The sequence below is a fragment of the Python bivittatus genome, unplaced genomic scaffold (genome assembly GCF_059951505.1).
Source record: "Python bivittatus isolate LINGU-HERP-01145 unplaced genomic scaffold, Pbiv_v1 ctg000850_np1212, whole genome shotgun sequence".
NCBI classification, from domain to species: domain Eukaryota; kingdom Metazoa; phylum Chordata; class Lepidosauria; order Squamata; family Pythonidae; genus Python; species Python bivittatus.
This window is the reverse complement of record NW_028277112.1, coordinates 1079354-1099315: the sequence shown is the minus strand read 5'-3', so window position 1 is coordinate 1099315 and position 19962 is coordinate 1079354. Positions and strand designations below refer to the sequence as shown.

General features: G+C 36.6%; 1 protein-coding gene across 2 annotated transcripts in view; it reads right to left on the bottom strand.

Moving 5' to 3' along the window:
• Positions 1-17154: 17154 nt before the first annotated feature.
• CWC27 (CWC27 spliceosome associated cyclophilin) overlaps positions 17155-19962 on the bottom strand; it is a 109711-nt gene continuing 106903 nt past the window's right edge. For both annotated transcript variants that reach the window (XM_025163332.2, XM_007420121.4), the window contains exon 14: positions 17155-18179. In XM_025163332.2, coding sequence (XP_025019100.1) covers positions 18017-18179 — 163 coding nt within the window. In that variant the 3' untranslated portion in view covers positions 17155-18016. The remainder of the gene's footprint in view (positions 18180-19962) is intronic.

The window sequence follows — 19962 nt, the reverse complement described above, 5'->3', positions numbered from 1 at the left end:
CAAGGTCTGCAATACAATGTTGTAGTGTGGGGTTTTCTTGAATAAAGTTCAAGCCAAATCAGCCCTCCCTTCTTCCATGGCATTCCATTTTATTACTCTTCTAATTTTTCATTTTTCTCCCGCTTCCAACGTATAGTTAACAGTCTGTGGCTACTGTACTATTGTTGAACTGTCCTAGAGCTTTCTCCCTCACTCATGGCCAATCTTCCCTATTATGATTCCTGTCTATCGTACATCTGTGGAACTGCTTTGGGTAGCAAGGGAACACAGAAAGGGGAGGGTAACTGGAGTCAACATGTCACAAGATGCAACTGAGTGCATTTGCAGATTTCCAGCCACTCTGCTTCCTTCCCTGAGTTCTCCATTTTTAATTCATCACTCAGAATTCCATGTTTGAGGAGCATGCTCACTCTTCATTAAATTGTTTTTATCTTGGCTACTTTGCTTTAGGAGATTTTCTGGAGTGATGTTCCCCTTGTGAGGTAGCCCAGACAAGAAGCACAACCAGGAGTACTACTGTAGCTCTATCTTTACTGTAAGGTCACATTAACAGAATCTTGTAAGACTGAAAGTATTTCTCCCCTCCTCTCCTTTTAATCTCTGTAAAACTAGGGAGGGTCCCTTCTAAAATGTTTCTCATGGTCTCCCTCATTCTGTGGGCTGAGATACCTTTTACATACTGATTGTCCAGCCTGTGGCTTTCCCTCCTGTCTCCCAGGGTCATCCCCACATATGTTGTGAACATATTGATAAACTGTTTCGGTTCATCTGTAATCCTTGGTAAATTTTGTTTCTATTTTCCAACTTGTATATTCCTTTGTACAAGTTGAAAAAATATTGATGAAATGCTTTTTGCATGGCCATGCTATCCGTTAATACAGCATCTCCCTCTTGTAATTTCAATATCATTTACTTTTCATAATTGATATGCCAACCATTTCTCTGGTTTGTTTGCAAACTCAGTTTTTTTGCTTTGCATAGTTCATTTTTTATTTCCATTTCTCTAACTGTCAACATAGATAACTGTTGTTGTAAAAGCTTAATTTATTGAGAAATACTTCTCTGGAAATTTCTTTAATTCTTCTTTTCTCTTTTTCTCATTCAAAATTGCTTGTGTTTTCTCTTGACTCTTCCTTTTGAGTTCACTATTATGCTATATAAAATAATCTGATAAAAGCTTGTGTCCCAAGTCATTCTTAAATCAGTACCTTTATCTAAATTATTTTCAAAAAATTATTTTAATTTCTTTTTACAATCGTCCACTATTGCTTCTTTCTGTAGCAACATTTCATTTAGTCTCCATCTAAAACAGTGTTTCTCAACCTTGGCAACTTTAAGACGTGTGGACTTCAACTTCAACCAACTTTGCTGGCTGGGGAATTCTGGGAGTTGAAGTCCACACATCTTAAAGTTGCCAAGGTTGAGAAACACTGATCTAAAAGAACTAGATTTCCTTTTATAAACCAAGCTCACAGGATTATGATCCAAAAAGGTCTTTGGTAGTATCTCTACTTTAGAAATTTTATTAGCCAAATTCTTCGAAATCCAAATCGTATCTATTCTTGAAAAGGATCTATGTCTTTCAGAAAAGCAGATGTACTCTCTTGAATTGCCATTTTTCTGTCTCCATATATGCACAAACCCTAAATTGTCCATCAAATCAAAGAAAACTTTTGGTAATTTGCCTTGAGTGATTTTAATATTTTTCTTAGAAGTTCTGTCCAATTGTGGGGAGATAACTCCTTTCCAATCCCCCATCAAACATCAATTTTCATAAGAGAAATCTATTAGTCTCTCCATAAGTCCTTTATAAAACAGTACTTTATCTTCACTTGGGGCATAAATTCACAATATCAATTGCATGTCTTAGTCCCATGCAAATTAACTTCCACCCCAACGAATCGACCATGCTCATCAGTCAGTACAAATTCTGGTTTTAGTTGGGCATTTATATATAAAACAACTCTTTTTCTTCTTCTTTTAGCTCCTGCTGAAATAAATTCTTCACCCAGTTTTTTATAAATCAAATATTTTATGTCCTTTTTTCTAATATATATTTCTTGCAGGCAAATTATATCTTGTTTTAATTTTTTTCAAATAATGAAATATTCTTTCTCTACTGAGGAATATTTGCTCCATTTATATTCCACATTAAACATTTGTAATCCATAATCAAGCCAACAATTTAGAAAAGTTGATACCCGTAGTGCCTAATTCAGTATCATCCCTTTCAGTTTCCCTTTTGCACCTGTTGAAGTTTTTGTGTAGTCTCATCTGACACCTACATTTGAATTTGCTCCAATTCCTCTTTAAATTTTTCTAGAAATCCCCTCACCTTCAGGACAGAATTCAGTTGAAACTTCTACTGTTTAAAAGTAAAAATCACACCTTCCAATTTGTCCCATCAAAATGGAATCTTTTTCTGTTTTAATCTATCAGTCAAAAAAGAATACTCTTTTCTTTTATACAAGATTCTAATAGGAATTTAAGAACAATTACATTTGTCTAAGATCTATCAATCTTCAGTTTTATATTAAAATTCTGCTGCAAAACATGATCCCTTGTCTTCTTCCTGACAAAGTGCACCAAGACATCCTTTGGAACATTTCTTATTCTCACAAATCTTGTATTTATTCTATATACTTTATCAATTTCTGCCTCTGTAATCTCCTCACTCCAATCCAAAAAAATTGCTAAAACTTTAATAAATGTTTCTCTAATATCTTACCAGAATCCTCTGGAATTGCTTTGAATCTCAAACAAAATTCCTTCTCTCTCAGTTCCAGTAGTGCCAAATTATCTAATTCTCTTTCCAGCTGTCTATAACTTCTGTCTTACTCTCCAGAATTTCCACTTTGTCATTAATTTGTTTTATATCTCCAGACACTTGTTTTACAGAACTTTCCATCTTGTTTACTTCTTCTTTCATCTCCTCTTTCATCTTTACAAGTCTTTCATCCATTCTTTTTTCAAACGCTGTCAATTTAGTATCCAGTGATTTAGTCAATTTCTCTTGAGTTATGAATTCTTTTATACTTTTGAAGACAGAAATTAATTGCTGATTCTTGCAAAAAAACATTTGGAAGAAAATTAATCCCTTGAACAATGGATAAGAAATTAATAAAATATGGTGAATGGTAGATGTAATTCAAGTGATTAATCCTTTAAAACCAAGGGATTGGAAGCAACTGAAAATATGTTTACAGTTTTTATTTATCATATTGGAATAATAGGTTTCATTGAGTATTGATTAATTATGTGTCCAAAATTTTTGAGCCTGGTCAGTTATGCTCCCTCAGAGAACTCTGGGTTGATTTGTTCTATGATATATTTGCTTGTTTTCTTCACTACCCATGGTACTCTCAGGAGTTTTCTCTGACACCACAATTTAAAAACGTTGATTCTGTTTCTTCAAAGTCCAACTTTTGCTTCTACAGAGTGTCTCAGGGAAAACCATTGGCTACATAGTTCTGATCCTTGTAGGTATAGATGCATTGTATTCAGCATCTGAATATCTTTTTCAAGGTCTTCATTCCTACTCTACAAGTACTAGTATTTCTTGTCTGCTAGTTCGTTTACTGTTGATAAACAATCCTAAAAGGCAGACATTCTCCACTATTTCACTCTTTTCATTGTCAGTTCTAAGGCTGATTGCCATACCTGTTGTTATTAGATTGGTCTTCTTCATATCTGCTCTTAGTCCCATTTTTTTTCACTGCATTCCTTCACTTTCATTACTAGAGGTTCCAGATCATTTGCATTTTCAGCTCTCAGAAATAATGTCATCAGCACAGTGCAGTTTATTGGTGTTTCTTCCTCCAATTTTAAAACCGCACTCATCTTCTTCCAGTTCAATCTCAGTATCTATTCAGTACATAGGTTGAATAAATAGGAGGGAGTATATAGCCTTGTCTCTTTCCTCTGCTGCCCCGTGCCAGTCTGTTTCACCATGTTCTTTCCAGACTGTGGTTTTCTGTCCAGTGTACAGATTTCTCATGAGGACAATAAAATGTTCTGGAATTCCCATTTTCCTAAACATATTACTTTTCTATCATCAATGAAACACATATTGACTTCTTGTTCGTGTTCTTTGGTTTTCTCAATGACCAATTGTGAATCAGAAATGATGGTCTGCACATTCTGTTAATTTGCCTTTCTTTGGTGTTGGCATGTATACTGACCTCTTCCAATCTCTTGAACACTATGTCATTCTCCAGATTTGCTGCCATAGTTTGGTTAGAAGCTTACTGATTTTTCTTTGGTTGTTTGCCATATTTCTGTAGATATCTCATCAATTTCTATAGCCTTTTGATTTGGTAATGATAGATCTAATGTCATCTTCTAGTACTAAACATTCTTGTAAATAGGGAATATTTTCTAATGTCATCTAAGATCATCCATCTGTAATCACAGTATGCCAAATTAATTATGAGTATAGGTAAACTGGAATCTGGGTTATTTTCTGTAGCAATAAAAATATGCTAGTTTTATCTATCCATGCCTTTTTATCAACAGTAGCATTTTAAAAGAAATGTGCATATTCCAACCTCCTGTCTGCAGAATGGGTTTAAGAACCCATTCTCCCCACTGGGGTGGGGAGGCACTGAATATTTAGATTGGAGAAATCTTTAATTTCTTTTCCCCACAAAGAATTTTCAAAGTTGCTCAAAGGTATCAAGATTCCACCTTATGTGTAAGTGAAATACTTGATGATAAGTCATATGCTTGATGATATTGTTATTTTAATTGATTGTATATTCATTTTCCTTATTCTTCAACAAGATTTCCAGGCTGTGCGGCATTCAGCTACATAATGTAAATCATTTAAAACTTCCATAAAAATTAAAGCGATCATTATTTTAGCAGAGATAAAATTAATTTGAGCGTAAAACAAAACAAAACAGTTGGGAGAACAAAAAGGTGCCTGCTTAGTGCTGAAAAAAATAAAGTGGCACCAAAAGAACCCATCATTCTAAAGTTGGAGGTCCTCCATGAAAATATCTTGCAATTGTTTCAGAGAGCAAATTTGGTATAATGACCAGAGTGCTGAATCAGGGCAGAGAAAGCACAAATTCAAGTCCTCATTCCGTCATGGGCTTCTTTCTCTTTCATGGTTCACCCTAGAATTGGCAGGAAGCTTTTCAGACCCAGCACGATCATATGATGGGCCAGGCACTCCAAAAATTAAAATTGCCTATAATCTCAGTGGTTTTACCATGAAATGTACAGTACATAGTGCTAGATTTTGCAAGTTTTTAGCATTCTCTTACAAGTCCTCTGCAAACTCATAGGGTTTGGAGGACAGCAGGTGCCCAGGCCAAACCTCTTTCCAGCATTGTGGTAAGTATTAAAGGAGTGAGTGAAAAATGTTGGATTTTGGAAGATGGAATAAACTTTAGATAAATAACAGCAGTTTTGATCTTATCTTTGCATTTGTAGTTAGTCTTTTCTAAAGTTTCTTCTTGGCCAGTATCTGAGCATAATATATTCCAGCAGAACTTCCCTCAATCTCTGGCAAACTAATTTTTGTTTCCTACTCCAAATCTGTCAATTAAAGTCTTAAATATTCCTATTATGTCTGCTATGTTTATGAGGAATACTTCCAAATCAGAGTCTACAATTTTTTTAAACATGTGGAAGCTTTGTAATATAGTGATTTCCTACATGGTTGAAGTCAGAAAATAGTAGTTCAGAGAAATGGCAATATTCCCTGAAATGAAATATAATTTCAAAGTTTTATCTGTTTTACACTATCTATGTTGCCATCTAGAAATATATTACTGTGGATAATGTGGGAATTTCATCTAAATTAAATTGATTTAGCAGAACTTAAGAAGAAGCAGATCTTATAATGGAGACCAGTAGGATGCAGAATACTGAAATAGAAGATTGTTTATTTAGAGCTCTCAAATTTAGGCTGCAAGATTCCAGAGGACCTTGAACTTCAAAACTTGATGTCCCTGGCATATGATTGGCTGAATACAGTTCTGCAACCAATATGCTATTGTGGGCGCTATAGGGACCCAGGCATTTGATAAAGTGATTCACCAAAGTCCATTGTTATAATTTTAGCTTGATTCAAATCCAGGCTACAATGGGCTAGATTAGTTTCAATTTGCAGGTTTTCTGTGGTGTCCTGCATTGAACTTTCCATCCATGATGTTGCATTCTCCACAGTAGCTTCTATGAGTAGTGAACTAGATCCATTCTGCAAATGTGCCCTTAGATGGCAGGAAAGAAATACAGAAAAAGCTATTTCTTTGCTGCCTTCTGGTGGCCTTGCAGAATTGTTCAGCCCGGGTCTGCTAACCTAAAAATATTTTTATTTAAGGATTACAAATAACTTGCAAATATCTTCTAACAAATAATATAAATCTATCAATCTTGATTGATTGATTGAGTGTAGGTTACCTTGGAAATTCTTTAGGACCAAAATGAAGATAATGAAATAGTATTAACAATTAGAAGGAGGCTTAATTTTTCTTTTATATTCTTTCAACCATTCTTATTGAGTTTGATAGAAAGTAATTATTATTATTATTATTATTTTGGTTTCAGAGGAAAATAACAATTTGATGAACTTGTCTTAGGTGTGCATGTGAGATTATTTTACACAATCCTTCCTACCAAGTAGCTGAGAAGTCTAGGTGAGGTCTTTCATTGTACAAGTGTCTCCATATCTATGCAGTCTTCCAGCTTTCCATGCTTCACTTGATACCAAGAAAAGACTTCACATGGGCCTTCCTCCTATCAGACTTGTTCAGATCAGGCACACAGAGTGCCTCTGTGTAATTGGATATGCACAACAGAAACGAACAGCAACAGCACTGTCCACTTAATAAGAAAGTAAGCTCAGAAATTATGCACAAAGAAATGCTGAAGAAATTCTAGAAGATCCAAGAATGGGTTAAAAAAAAATAGAAGCTTCCTTTATAAGAGAAGAACATCTGAAAAACTAGAGGACAGGTTTGAACATAATATTATTTCAAACATTTAGCTACAGCATGTCTATCAACTTACTGCAACAACCAACATAAACAGCCATATTTTCATCACAGGCAGAAGGAAAGTAGTGATTGAACCTTTCAGACTTTCTTTAAGACAGCATTTCAGCATTGTTATGCCATTACAGACACCTCATCCATGCCAATATTTGACACTTTGAGAATACAGAAGAGGGTGTGCGTGCGGAAGGTTATACATAAGGGGAGAAGCACATCCATTTCTCTGTCACAGATTTAATCAAGTTCAAGCTTTGGTCCATTCTGTGTATACTTAATCAGGAGGAGGGAAATGAAGAGCTACCACCACATTCATAGGAATTCCATACTTCAAGGTAACTTGTATCCATCTTATTTAGTGGTTAAAGTGGCAGTTATGGTCCTTTCTGCAAAACATCATTCCCATGTCATGTCCTTTTTCAGAAAAAAGATTTAGTCAGTGGCACCTCATTTAAGATACACACATGCCAGTTACACAGACTGAGCTGTCAGTGGTGTCTTGTACATTTACAATGAAGCCCTCTGCAGATGTTCCTGGTTAGTTTAACTTACTACATAGTGATAAGGAAGTCAGAGAAAACATTAAGAAACCATAGGATCAAGTCTGTGGTCTGAGCAGACTTTTTCAAAGCTGTTGCTGTTTTTAGCAAAGAGATATAAGAAGTAGCCACTGGATAAATTGCTATCACGAAAAATAATCTTTTTCAAGGCAATTTGAATGCCTTGAAATGAATAGACATGTCAGAAATGAAGAAGCTACTGAATCAGCCTTTACCAATCTGATACTTCAAGATGCTTTGAGACTACAGCTCCCAGGATTTCCAGGGAATTAATCTTGCTGGTTTGGTACTCTGGGAATTGGCCCCAGCATGTCCAGAAAGCATCACATTGAAAAGGCTGCAATGGATATTTCCCTTTCTTTTGGCTTTCAGGACATGGACGTCTGCAGGGAGGGGCAGAGGGAGAGTAATTCATGTGCATTTTGATGACATTTGATCACATGGGTCATGTGATGTCATCATAGCTTGTACCAGTGTCTAGGATGTGCTATTTTTGTTGTTGTTATTATCATCGACTACCTAATAAAAAAAGAAAACCAAAATTAAAATATAAATACTAAGAACAAATTACAACCTTCAGTATTAACTGCCTGTTCAGAAAGACTTTTGAAAAGCCAACAAAGTGATCAGTCCCTCAATTCAACAGGAAATACAGTCCAGAAAGAATAGCAGCCACACTGGTGCTGTGAGTGAATCTTTGGTAACTCTAGGCAAAATTCCTCATATTACATTGGGGGGGGGGTGTATGTGTTAGTATCATAATAACTTGGATTCTGATCTTATAGAACCTTTAAAGATAACAGCCAATACTTTGTACCTCATCTAGAAATAAACTGACAGTTGGTGTAATGGTTTCTATGTTAGGTGTGAGGTGATTTCTTGGAGTATTTTCAGAGGGTATTCTAGTTGCTCTTTTGTATTAACTGGACACTAGACACAATGGTAGGCCTTCAAGAGATGGAATTCATCTATGGTAAGTACAAACATAACCTCATCCTTCATGGTTCATGCTGACCAAAAAGGAGCTACTGAGTGAGGTGAGTGATGTGAGGACCATCTTCTTCACAAAGAAACAAGGTTGGCTTGATCACCTCCCCATGTACATTGTATGGTATTTAATAGCATCTAATATCCCTAAACATGAAGTTCCACTTAGGTATCATAGCAAATTGTTATTGAATGTCTGTGAATGTGTTTAATATCCTTTTAAAGCTATATGAGGCTGTATTTATGTGGGAGAAAGCTCTAATAAATAATTTCTCTCTGAAGTGGAAGAAGCGGGGAGGAAGGGAAGATTGTATTCAATCTGAAAAATTTCTACCATATGATGGCCTGCTTCACAAAATATGCTAAAACAATGTCTGCTTTCCCACATGCTGAAACACAAACTACCCAATCTCATTTTTAGCTAGTGTTAGGTGAGCCCTTTTGAGTCCCTGAGAATGTTATTGGTGCATACTTTATGCTAAGTCATAAAATGGTTTTAGCTTAGGTCTATCTATATCTATCTATCTATCTATCTATCTATCTATCTATCTATCTATCTATCTATCTACCTACCTACCTATAATCTATCTACCTATCTATCGATAGATCTATATCTGTAGATTTTGTCTGTAATCTATGTGGTCACTAGGAATCAAAAACGACTTGATGGCACATAATCAATCAATCAATTTCAACCCAAGTGAATGGGATTAATTCAATAAATCATGGTTAATCATCACATTGCAAAGTGCAATGTGTAAACCAGACCTTTGTTATTGATATCATTAGCAATCTGGGGAAGCATATCTATACTTAATTCAGCCTGTGCTGTAAGAGGACTGGACAGAGCTGGGGATGACAGTTAGGGGAATGCTTGACTACGCATCTGTAAATAATACGAAATGTACATCTAGATAAGAATGATTGAATAATTCAGATACAGAATACTCCAACATGACAGTGAGAATAGGACTGCTGAGTAATTGTTAACATATTGACCTCTGAAGAAACTACTATCTGCAAAGTTACAGCAGAATAGAAAGCAATTCTAGATATGTTTTGTTAATGCTTTGCTCTTCAAAATGCTTATCATAAAGGTCTCCAGTAAAGTAAAGTAGGACTTTTGTATTATTCTTTATTCATTTGGTGCCAAATTGTCTGGAGCTTATACTTTTTATTTCTTTCCCCCACCCCAATGAGAGAGAAGAACTTTTACTACAGGATTTTCAGACTCGTTTCAAAGGTCACAAATATTCCAGCCTACTGCCAAAAATTCAGGGGCACTGAATAAATAAGAAACAACGGGCAGTCATTTTTATCACTTTGTCTTTGAGCATGTGACTCTGCCAAACTATAACATATTTTCTTTTCTCTATTTCAGACAGTGGTACTAATATACCTTATGAACATTTAAAACACACACACACACACACACACACAAAACACACACACACAGCGCTTCTTCCTGTCCATTCCATAAGAGCTAAGAATTGCCAAGCTGTCTGGAAAAAACTTCTTTCTCTAACAGAGTCAAGAATTGAGCCCACAAACTCTTCTATATTTTTTCATCTGAAATCCAACTAATCTGGCTATAATTATAGACCACATTTTAGGCTTCTAGTGTGATGCTGAAAGTGATGCAGTAAATGTTCATTACACCCTGAGTCCCAATAAACAATATTTGTCAGCTGCAATAGAAGAATCCCTTGAAATGCACTTCTGTTAGACTGCTTTTCTGGAAGAGCTCATTCCACACTTAGTAGGAAATTGGTCAGGCTGCCAGATTTCAGAGTTATGCTTCACTGAAACAGATGGGTTTTGGGGGTGTTACTGTCTTCAGTCTAGTATGCACACAGGGTAGCCTCAACAAGAGAACTTCTTATGGAACATTAAAAAAACCCAGTCCTTGTTATGACTGCCATCAGAAAAATATCAAGTCAGAAGGACCAATCAAGATGAAACAAAAGTGTCTGCAACCTTTGATCAGAAGGAGTCTGATAACACCTTTTCAGGCTAACAATTCTATGCAAAGGCATAAGCTTTTGTGAATCGTGAAAGCTTATGGCTTATGCCTTCTAATAAAATGTGATAGTCTGAAAAGGTGGTACCAGATGACTCCTGATTTTTAACTACCATAGACTAACATGGCTCTCCTCCCACAGTGCAAACTTTCATGTTCTCCAGAACATGTCCTCAGGAATGATGTTACAAAAACCAAGGCACCGCAAAGGAGGAAGAGTCCAAAAATTAGCTCATATGTTAAGGCCATGTAATGCAGCTGACCCTCCCTACTGAGAGGTAGGGTTGCAGACTTAATGCATCTGCAGTGCCAGGTAAAATGGTACTTCTGATTATGTTCTCCTGCGGCAGCCATTTATGAAGGAGCGAAAGCAGTCATTTGACAAGATTGTCATCAACTCTTCTCAAAATCTGAAATATGGCTACATGCTGCATAAGCGTACTTCTGCTGTCCCCTTGTGTTTCACTGATGTCGGCCTCGTGGGGTAAGCCAGATAGGAATCACAACCAGATGAGCTAATTCTACTTTATTGCAAAGCTACATTGACCAAACCTTGCAAGTCTGAACGTACAATCCCCCCCGTCTCCTTTACAGCCCAAGAAACTAGGGAGGGTCCCTTCTGAGCCTCTTGCCCCACCCACTATCCAGCTGTGGGCTATGCAGTCTCTTATCTGACCATCCCCTTGGCAGCAACTCTTTGCTCACTCTCCCAAGGTCTTTCTCACATACCATTACATCGGGTTTGTGTGTGTGTGTGTGTGTGTGTGTGTGTACTGGGAAGCAAAAGGTGGGCTGCATACACTCTGCTTTGGCTCATATAACAGGAGGCAAGACGTAGAATGGAACATTCAGCATCATTGATCTGCTGCCTTACAGCCTCTCCTACATGGATGGATTGGGGAAATTTGGGATTGGGGGGAATGATTTTCTCTGTAGCCCAAAGCCAGATCCAGCTCATTTTTTAACTCAATCTTTCTTTTGCCAGCTTCTCCCACCATACCCAATTTAATCCTACTTTGTTCAATTTTTGGAAAGTTATCTTCATGACAGATGGACAAACAGACAGACAGAGTCCAGAGCCCTTTTCCAGCATTCAGTTAGGCTAGAAAAAGACAGAAAGAGACAAAACAGAATTCAAGTAGAAATGGACATGGTCTGGACCTTTGAAAAAAAATCCATAAATGAAAGAACTGTTGCATGACAATAGCATAATTTTCCTCCTTTCTTATCAGCTGTGTATCTGTTAGGTCCTGGATTATTCTGCACATCAAGGCTGCAATCCATCAGGCAGTGATTCTCCTCTTTGCTTGGGCCAAGCAAACAACTAGCAACCTTTATGACACACTCAAGATGCATCAGGTGGAGGCTAAATGGAATGGTATCTGACTCAGTGCAAGGCAACTTCCCATGCTTCTGCTCCTTTCCTACAAAAAGACACAAAGTTGTCAAATGTACAAAAAAGGCATTCCCAGACAAATGAACAAACAAGTAACACCTGGTATGTTGCACAAATTACATATATGCTTTATGTGTAGCTTTAGCACGCCTTTGCAAAAATTCTTGTGTATGCCCAAATAGGATAAGAGTAAGAATGTCAGGGAAAGCAGGTTGCACTCCATGACCCCGTCAGTAATCACCTCTCTAGCCTTTTTGGCACACCCTCTCTTCCGGTGCCTTCCCAACAGCGAACAGCACATTTCTAGGAAATCCACCTACTGTTCACAAGCATACACAAAGAGAAACCATAGGCAAGCACCACTGGGTCCCTGGGGTCCCCAAAGGGCAGCTGAAGATGTTCAGTCATTTGGCCAGTAGTGGCCCAAAGCAGATGGAAGTTTGGAAAGTGCTGATTCTGGCTGGAAAGTAAAGATGTTTGCAGTAAGTGACTATCAGCAAGGATTCTAAGGGCCAGACATTGTTTGATTTTTGTAGAAAAAGCTCTAAGCGGATAAATGGTGAGCTTATAGACAGACTTTCTTTGGGCAAATGATGCTCATCCTTCACTCTTTCAGATGGTTTTAATTTCAACTACATTTTTCAGGAAGCATTTGGTCTTCAGTATTAAGTGATTTGATTTTAATAATGTCCACTTTCAAAAGGCGAGTCCTCAAGCTGTTTCTTGCACAATTAAGTGCTGTTTAATATTAGCAGAGATGAAAGAGGGCAAAGTATTTTGTTTGTTATTTTTATATTCCCCATTATTTTCCTCTGTTAAGTTTTGATAGCAATGTGACTTTGACTGCATCATACTTAGACCTCATTGTCCAAGCCTCATGTTTGCTTCATTGTTGTTAAATAATAGAATTACTCTACCACCATATGATAATCATTCAGAAGGAAGAATATAGGATGATTTGAATTTGACAGAATATTTCATGACATTCCAATTTGATCTGTTTTTCAGCACAAAACAGGATATTGTACCAGCGTTTTTCAGTGAGTTGCAGAAAGGGGGGAAAGGGGGGGCTCATATTGCCACCTTTGTCCTACTCTAAGAGTGTTCATGAATGGCCCCTAATCAAATTGGACTGAGGTTTCAAATGGGTGAGGAGACAAGAAATTGGTTCTGCGTCAAATGACTTGCATGAAAGGGTTTTTTTTTAAATCAGTTTTGCAAATGACGACGACTTATGGAATAATTAGTACTGTAGGAGCTGGAAATAACATTTTTGATAGATTAAAGAAATGGGCTGAAGACAACAGAATGAAATTGATAGAGATAATAGAGTTCACTTAGGAAAAAGAATTCAAACGCACAAGTCAAATCAACTGAATTTTAGGCTACATCAATTGAACCATAGGTTCCAAATCCTTGGAAGTTACAGTTTCACTATGTTTTGCTTTGGTTAGACGGCAGACCTTGAGTACTCTCTCCAATTGTAGGCATTTCATTTTAAAATAAAGCTACCCAAAATGGCATAGGTGCAGAGAAATTGGGGAAAATGTCTATGCTTAACTTGCTTGCTTGCTTCAAAACTAATAATAATAGCAAAACAAAACTTATACAGTGAATAAGAGAAAAAAATGCTTGGCCTAGAGTCAAGACAACTGATATGGAGATACAATAACACCTTTTAAGTACCAAAATCTTTATAAGAGGATCAACACTTGTTCTCCATCATCCCAGAATGCACGGCATGGATTGGATTTAAGTTACAAGAAAGTAGATTAGGACTGAACTATAGGGAAAAACTTTAACAGCAGAATTTGTTAACTAGGCTCCCCATTCACTGGATAGATTCAATTTTTTTTCTCATCTTTTAGGAATATGCTTTAATTGGGATCTTGCACAGAGCAGAGGGTTGCATTGAAAGCCCAAAGAGTCACTTTCAACTGTCTGATTGTATGATTTAACAACCATTTTGTTGACAATAAAATCTGGTGTTTGAGCACAGTAACTTGGAGACATAACAATATTGGATTATTTGAAAAGAATTCTTGGCAAAGAAATAAGATAATTAAGTAGCTGTTGCAGGCTTTGCAAAACAAACAAAACAAAAACCCACAACCCACCTTATGGCATAAATGAGTATTATTAGCATAATTCCAATTGAATAGGCAGTTGAATGGAATTTAATGGGACAGGATGATCCAACTGAATGGTTAATTAAGAAGCCCAATCTGGTAGGAAGTTCTCGTTGAATTGGGATGAAAAAAGGCACTGAAAACTTCTGGCAGGAAGTTTTCTTGTGCAGGTTCTACTAAAGTCACTGAGATCCTTGCAGATACATGGAGTGCAGGAGGACTTTCTATTGGATTGCACCTGTGACTAGAAAGCAAGTTACTGGAGTAAACATAGTATCCTAGTTGAAAGTAACCTTAGGGTTTTTGTTTTGAGAATTACAGAATTCTCAGCAGATGGTGTTCAGCCTCAGCTTAGACATCGTCAATGGAGAGACCACTGGCTATGAAAAAAACTAGAGCAAACAAACAAGCAGTGGAAAATAATTTCTTTAAACATGAAAGACAGAAGAAGACGGAAGACTTCTTCCTTACTTCTGTATAGAAATTTCCTTCTAGAGAAATCTTTAAATCTTTTTAAATCTTCCAGATGAACTGGTTCTATTTGTAATAGCAATATATGTACTGCCATTAAAAGTTTGATTCTTAGAAATGGGGAAATGATTAAAGAAAATCTAAAGGTCAGAAAATATATATCCTGGATGTCCTTCTGCTAAACGTGCTTGCCTTTGTAAAGAGATCTGGTATAGATTTTAGGACAGGCTGTGTATGTCAGCTAAGGATTAAATATTTTATGGGTGTATCTGCCTTTAAAATAAGCTGTCATGAACTTACCTTTCTTTACTCAAAGGATGTTAACATTTAGAATATGTTAGATCTCTGAATATTTCCAGTAGCAACCAAATCAGGGATTTTCCTACTAAAATTAAATCACTAGCTGAAAAGGTGAGGGGGGGACACCTGAGTGAGGTTATTTCAGTTCAGATTCTGCAATCAAATTTCTGTACTCAGAATATGCTTGGAAGAAACTCAGTTCTTTAAACCTAAGTATACATTTTTTTTTGCACTTGGCTCTGTTGCTGGATCTTTGGTTTCTAGTAAAAAACAAACAATAAAGCCCAGAATTGATCCAGCTAGCTTGGTTTATCCATTCTGATGCAATAATGGCATCAGCTGCAGTAGTTATTAAATCCTGTGGGCAAATCATCTAGACTTTTAGCCCTGTGAACCCACTAGTAATATCCTGAAAGAAACAGATTTTTGTGGCAATGACCTAAACACTTGTAAAAATGGCCTCTTCTGCCTAATCGCTGGCCAAGGAAGTCATAGTGGCCTTACAGTAGCACTTCAATCTATGATTTGGAAGAGTATCAATGAAATTAATCTCTAAGTAAATACATTAAGGACTAGGGTATTAAGAAGCAACCTTCTGTGGAATAGAAATAATCCAATACTGGTTTTATATAAACAGTGGTGCTCTATTTTCATTTACAATAATAATTTAAGGGTACATTAATGTGAAGTGGTAGATGGGAAGCTGTTTTTAAGAAAGCCTGTTGTAACAGCAACTTCATAGCAAATTAGAAGCATGAGAACTTTGTCTTATTGTGAATGACAATTTAAGAACATATCTCCTGTTAACTCCTCTGTACCCTCACATGTAAGCTGGGGACAGTGACAACCTCTTACAAGGACTCTCTTCACACCTCCATTCTTTTGGTGTGTTATCTTAGAGAGATTATATAGCATATTTAAACAATATTCAGCACTAAACTAACCCGTACCACTTGGGCCATATTAACATGATGAGACAGTTTTATGTTTGTGACACGTCAGACCCTATCGAGAAACTTAGTTATCATAGCTTGATAAGGATACTATACCTTATTGAACTCATTCTAAAAACAACATCAGCGATGTTGCAATTGGGCTTTTAAAATGACCTTGGTTGCTTCATCCATTAAAGTAGTACCACTTACTACTGGACTTCATGGGTTTTAAGTTATATTGAGCACAACCCCCAGGAAGTCTCCACTTAAAATGATCAGAAACTGCTCAAGAGCACCCACATTTTTGTTCACATTGGGAGTGTTCTGGTGAAATGTATTTAGAATCTTCTTAATAATTCAATAAATAATTCAGTAATCCATTATTTATAAATATGATGCAAGCTAAATTTCTTAACATCTTTAAAATTGTATTTAATAAAGGAATCTATCTCTTATTTGCATGGAAATCATTAGGTCTGTAACCTCCTGTTAATCCATAAAAGGTGAACTAATTCTGGTCAAAGATATCGGATGAGTGCCTTCTTCTGTGTCCTGGAAGTACAGAGGTTAAAAGATCCAGGGCAGCATCTCCCATCTGATACCCTATAATTACTACTATAATTAAGTAGTAAATAAGAAATCCAGTTTTTCAAATGTAATTTAAGAGCCACAATAGAGTTAGAAAAAAGAACTAAAAGATGAAGAACCTTTCATTCTGTGGATGCTTGAGGTTTTGTTTGATCTGCATTTTTAGTCCAACATAGGTTCACACAGATACTTGAACATAGTTATACTTTTTGGGGGGCCTGCTCATAAATACTGCAATTGTTTCCAGCTCAGATGTATCAACATATGCATAAAACATGTAAATACATTCAAAAATGTATATTTTATTTCATTAAAAGAGGTGAATTTTTGTGTGGTTTAAAAATATACAAAGTATTCCTTCCCATTTCTGTATAAAACACACAAACAAATGCAAGACTTATTCGGACAGGTCATAAATTGATTGTTCAGCCTTCCTTGGACCTTTGTTTTGGAGCAGACTGATATAACTGTTGCTCATTATTTTAACTGTGGCAATACTCACCAAATGATAGGAATATATATGACGCAGCAATGCTGAATATTGCTGAACCTTTGTATGTCCCCCATTCATTCTTGGCCCTTTGCTTCCAGATTATTAAACTTGTCACTCTCTTTAATTTTCTTCTAATGCAAAGTGTGTTCATTTCAAGGCATACAAATAGGTCTGAAATTAAAATGGAATTGCTAACAATATCACAAATTGCAGTTAAATAAGGAGGACATCGTGGTGACGAGATTTTTCCCAAGAACACTCCTGCACACATGCACATTAGTATAGAAATTTATTATTATTGATGAACCTTACTTCCAAAGTGATTAAGATCAAAGGGTAGGCAACTTATCCCAAATATTTGAGAGGACAGACGTAAATCAAGTTTGTGAACCTTTTCACACACTGTACTAAAGATTATGATTGGCATTAGAAATAAAATAATGGTAAATGGACCTACAGACTGTGAGTTCCAACATCCTTTACAAGTTACTGTAATTAGAACTGGCCGTTCTACACTCTCTCCTACTCTTCTTTCACAAGGACAGCTCTGACAAAATAGCATGTCCAAATCTTATCATCCTGGGTTGTTTTTTCCTTTTGTTTTGTTATCTATTACATCCATGAAGATTTTTGTGGTTGCTATTATTCTCCAACCTTGGGGTCTTCCTGAGCATGCTGATATTCTCACATGTTTCTCTGTGGCCCAGTTGAATCTCCAGTTCTACCAGCACTAATTGTCTGAGTTTGTTACTAGAAGGAGTGATAACATTATCTTTCAGTAACGTCAAATCCTTTTAATCTATATTCTGGAAAAAAAGTTTTCAGAGTTCTGAGAAGATTATAAACATAAAATCCTCTATTTAACAACGTGAATATATAAAAAAGAAACAGAGTATGGAAAATGAACTGTTTATTAACAATAATGACTAAAAATAGTTTCCAAGGACTTTGCTAAGAAGACCTGCTTATTTTACATCAGAATTCACAAAAGAAAGGCGATAGCACTGCTTCCAAATTAGACCCCAGATTCCTTTTCACACCTTGTAAGTGATATATTTTGGGACGCCAGATTCTGCAGAGCCAGAACGTTTGTGCTTCCTTTTCCAAGTTGGATCTGGCGAGCTTTACCACTCATTTCATCTCCTTGTCTTTTTTTCTCTCAGGATCTTTTTGCTTTCCTCCCTTCTCCTCTTGTTAACAGGGTTCCGAGGATCGTAAATTTCAAATGTGTCTTCATCTGGCACGCTGGCATCTTTTACTTTTCTGGTTTTATCCTCAAAATGGAGCACATGTGACATCCTGTGTGGTTTAAAAAAAAAAAGACCTTGTGACTAGACAGACTAATGTCAGATACTTTATGCAAAGGAAGCCTGAACAATACATTACTTTAGGTATAGTAAAATTGTTAATTCCACACACAGCATCGTAAACAGGCTTACCTAAAAAAATGCTAACAATGAAAATAAAAACTAGGAACATAGTTGTCTTATTGGACATTTTGAATTCTTGTGTCTCCTGGAGCAATTTCTACCAAAATAACTTAGGCATTTCATCCCCTCTTTCCCGCACCACTCTCTCTCTCTCATCAATAAACAGAATAAAAGCACTAACAAAAGAATGAATCCTGTTAGTTATAGCTATGTCCTGGGGCTATGCAGCATATTCCAAATGCATAGGATCATGAATGTAGTACCTGTCCGAAACCCCTTGAAGCAGCCGTGCCTTTTCCTGGAATTGCGTATCAGCTGTAGAAGGCAGCCGAATGATTCTGGGAAAAGGCTGAGCACTGGTAAGGTGTTGCAGACAAGAAGCTATATCTGTGGCCCTGCGTGCTCCAAAGGGCTTTCTGGAGGTGGAATGGAAGCACTGCAAGGTCCTAGTATGCATAAACATGCAAGATAGCAAAAGATGTTAACATTAAAGTCCAGATCAAATGAATGGAAATACCATTTTAAAACCTCCAAGCATTTAAGTGGAATTGCTATGATAGTCCACCATATCTATTTTTGTTGGCCTCAGAATATCCATCAAATATTGTTGGTGTTTTGTTTTGCTTTGCTTTGACATCTAACCCTATTTATGACTGCATATTCAATGGCTGAATCACCTCTCATTACTTTCTCTCCCTGATCTAGACAAAGAAGTTCCCCCACAGACCAAGTGTTTTCATTCTTAGGGCCAAGTTTGCCTGAACAAATACATATGAGAAGGGAGCCACAATCAATTCTCAATTCTCTTGTGTATGTAATCTGTACCACTTATGTGCATTTAAACTGTTAGACTGCGGCCATAACATTTTTATGGCTTTTGATAATTATGCTTGTCCCCCTACTTCAGTTTAACTTTTGGTGGTCCTTCCTGCTTTAAATCTCAATTACTGGAGAAGACTGTACAATTTTGGTAATGGAAAGCTTTGCATAGGACTGTGCCCTGTCTCTACCATCCCATTTAAGAACTTTGCTTTTAAATATTGGCTCCTCACAATAGATCTTTAGCCTAAACAAAATGATTGAAGCTGTAAGCCACACCTGCCTATATTAGGCAGAATTTTATATGATGATTTCACGAAGGTAGTAGGGCTGTATAAATCCTTCCAAAGAGGTGATTCACAAAGCACTTTAGTGTGAATGACGCACTTCCTTTGGAAGTATTCATCCTTGCTCCATGGCTGCTTCCAAAGTTGTCGCAGCTGCCTCCACGTGCATGTGCACACACAACCACTTCTCTGGCAATCCCAGCTGAAGTGTCATCAGTGAGCGCAAATGTTCATGCTGATAATTGGGGACTTCTTTGCACAAGGCTTGCAAAGGATGTGGTGGTTTTAACACACTAAAGAAAGGTGTTTTATACTAATTAGAGCCTAAATAGATATATAAATAGCAGTGCTTGAATTTGTACTATTTTCCTAAATAATGCTATGATTTTGCTTTTTCCTAGTTGTTCAAAAGCTCTTAACTGATCCTCCTTTAAAGATATTCTTTTTAATATAATATAGATAGTAAATATATAAGACAATAAAAAGAAACCAAACTTAACTAAGAAATAGGTATGCAGGCTAGGTTTCTAGAGACTTCTATCTACC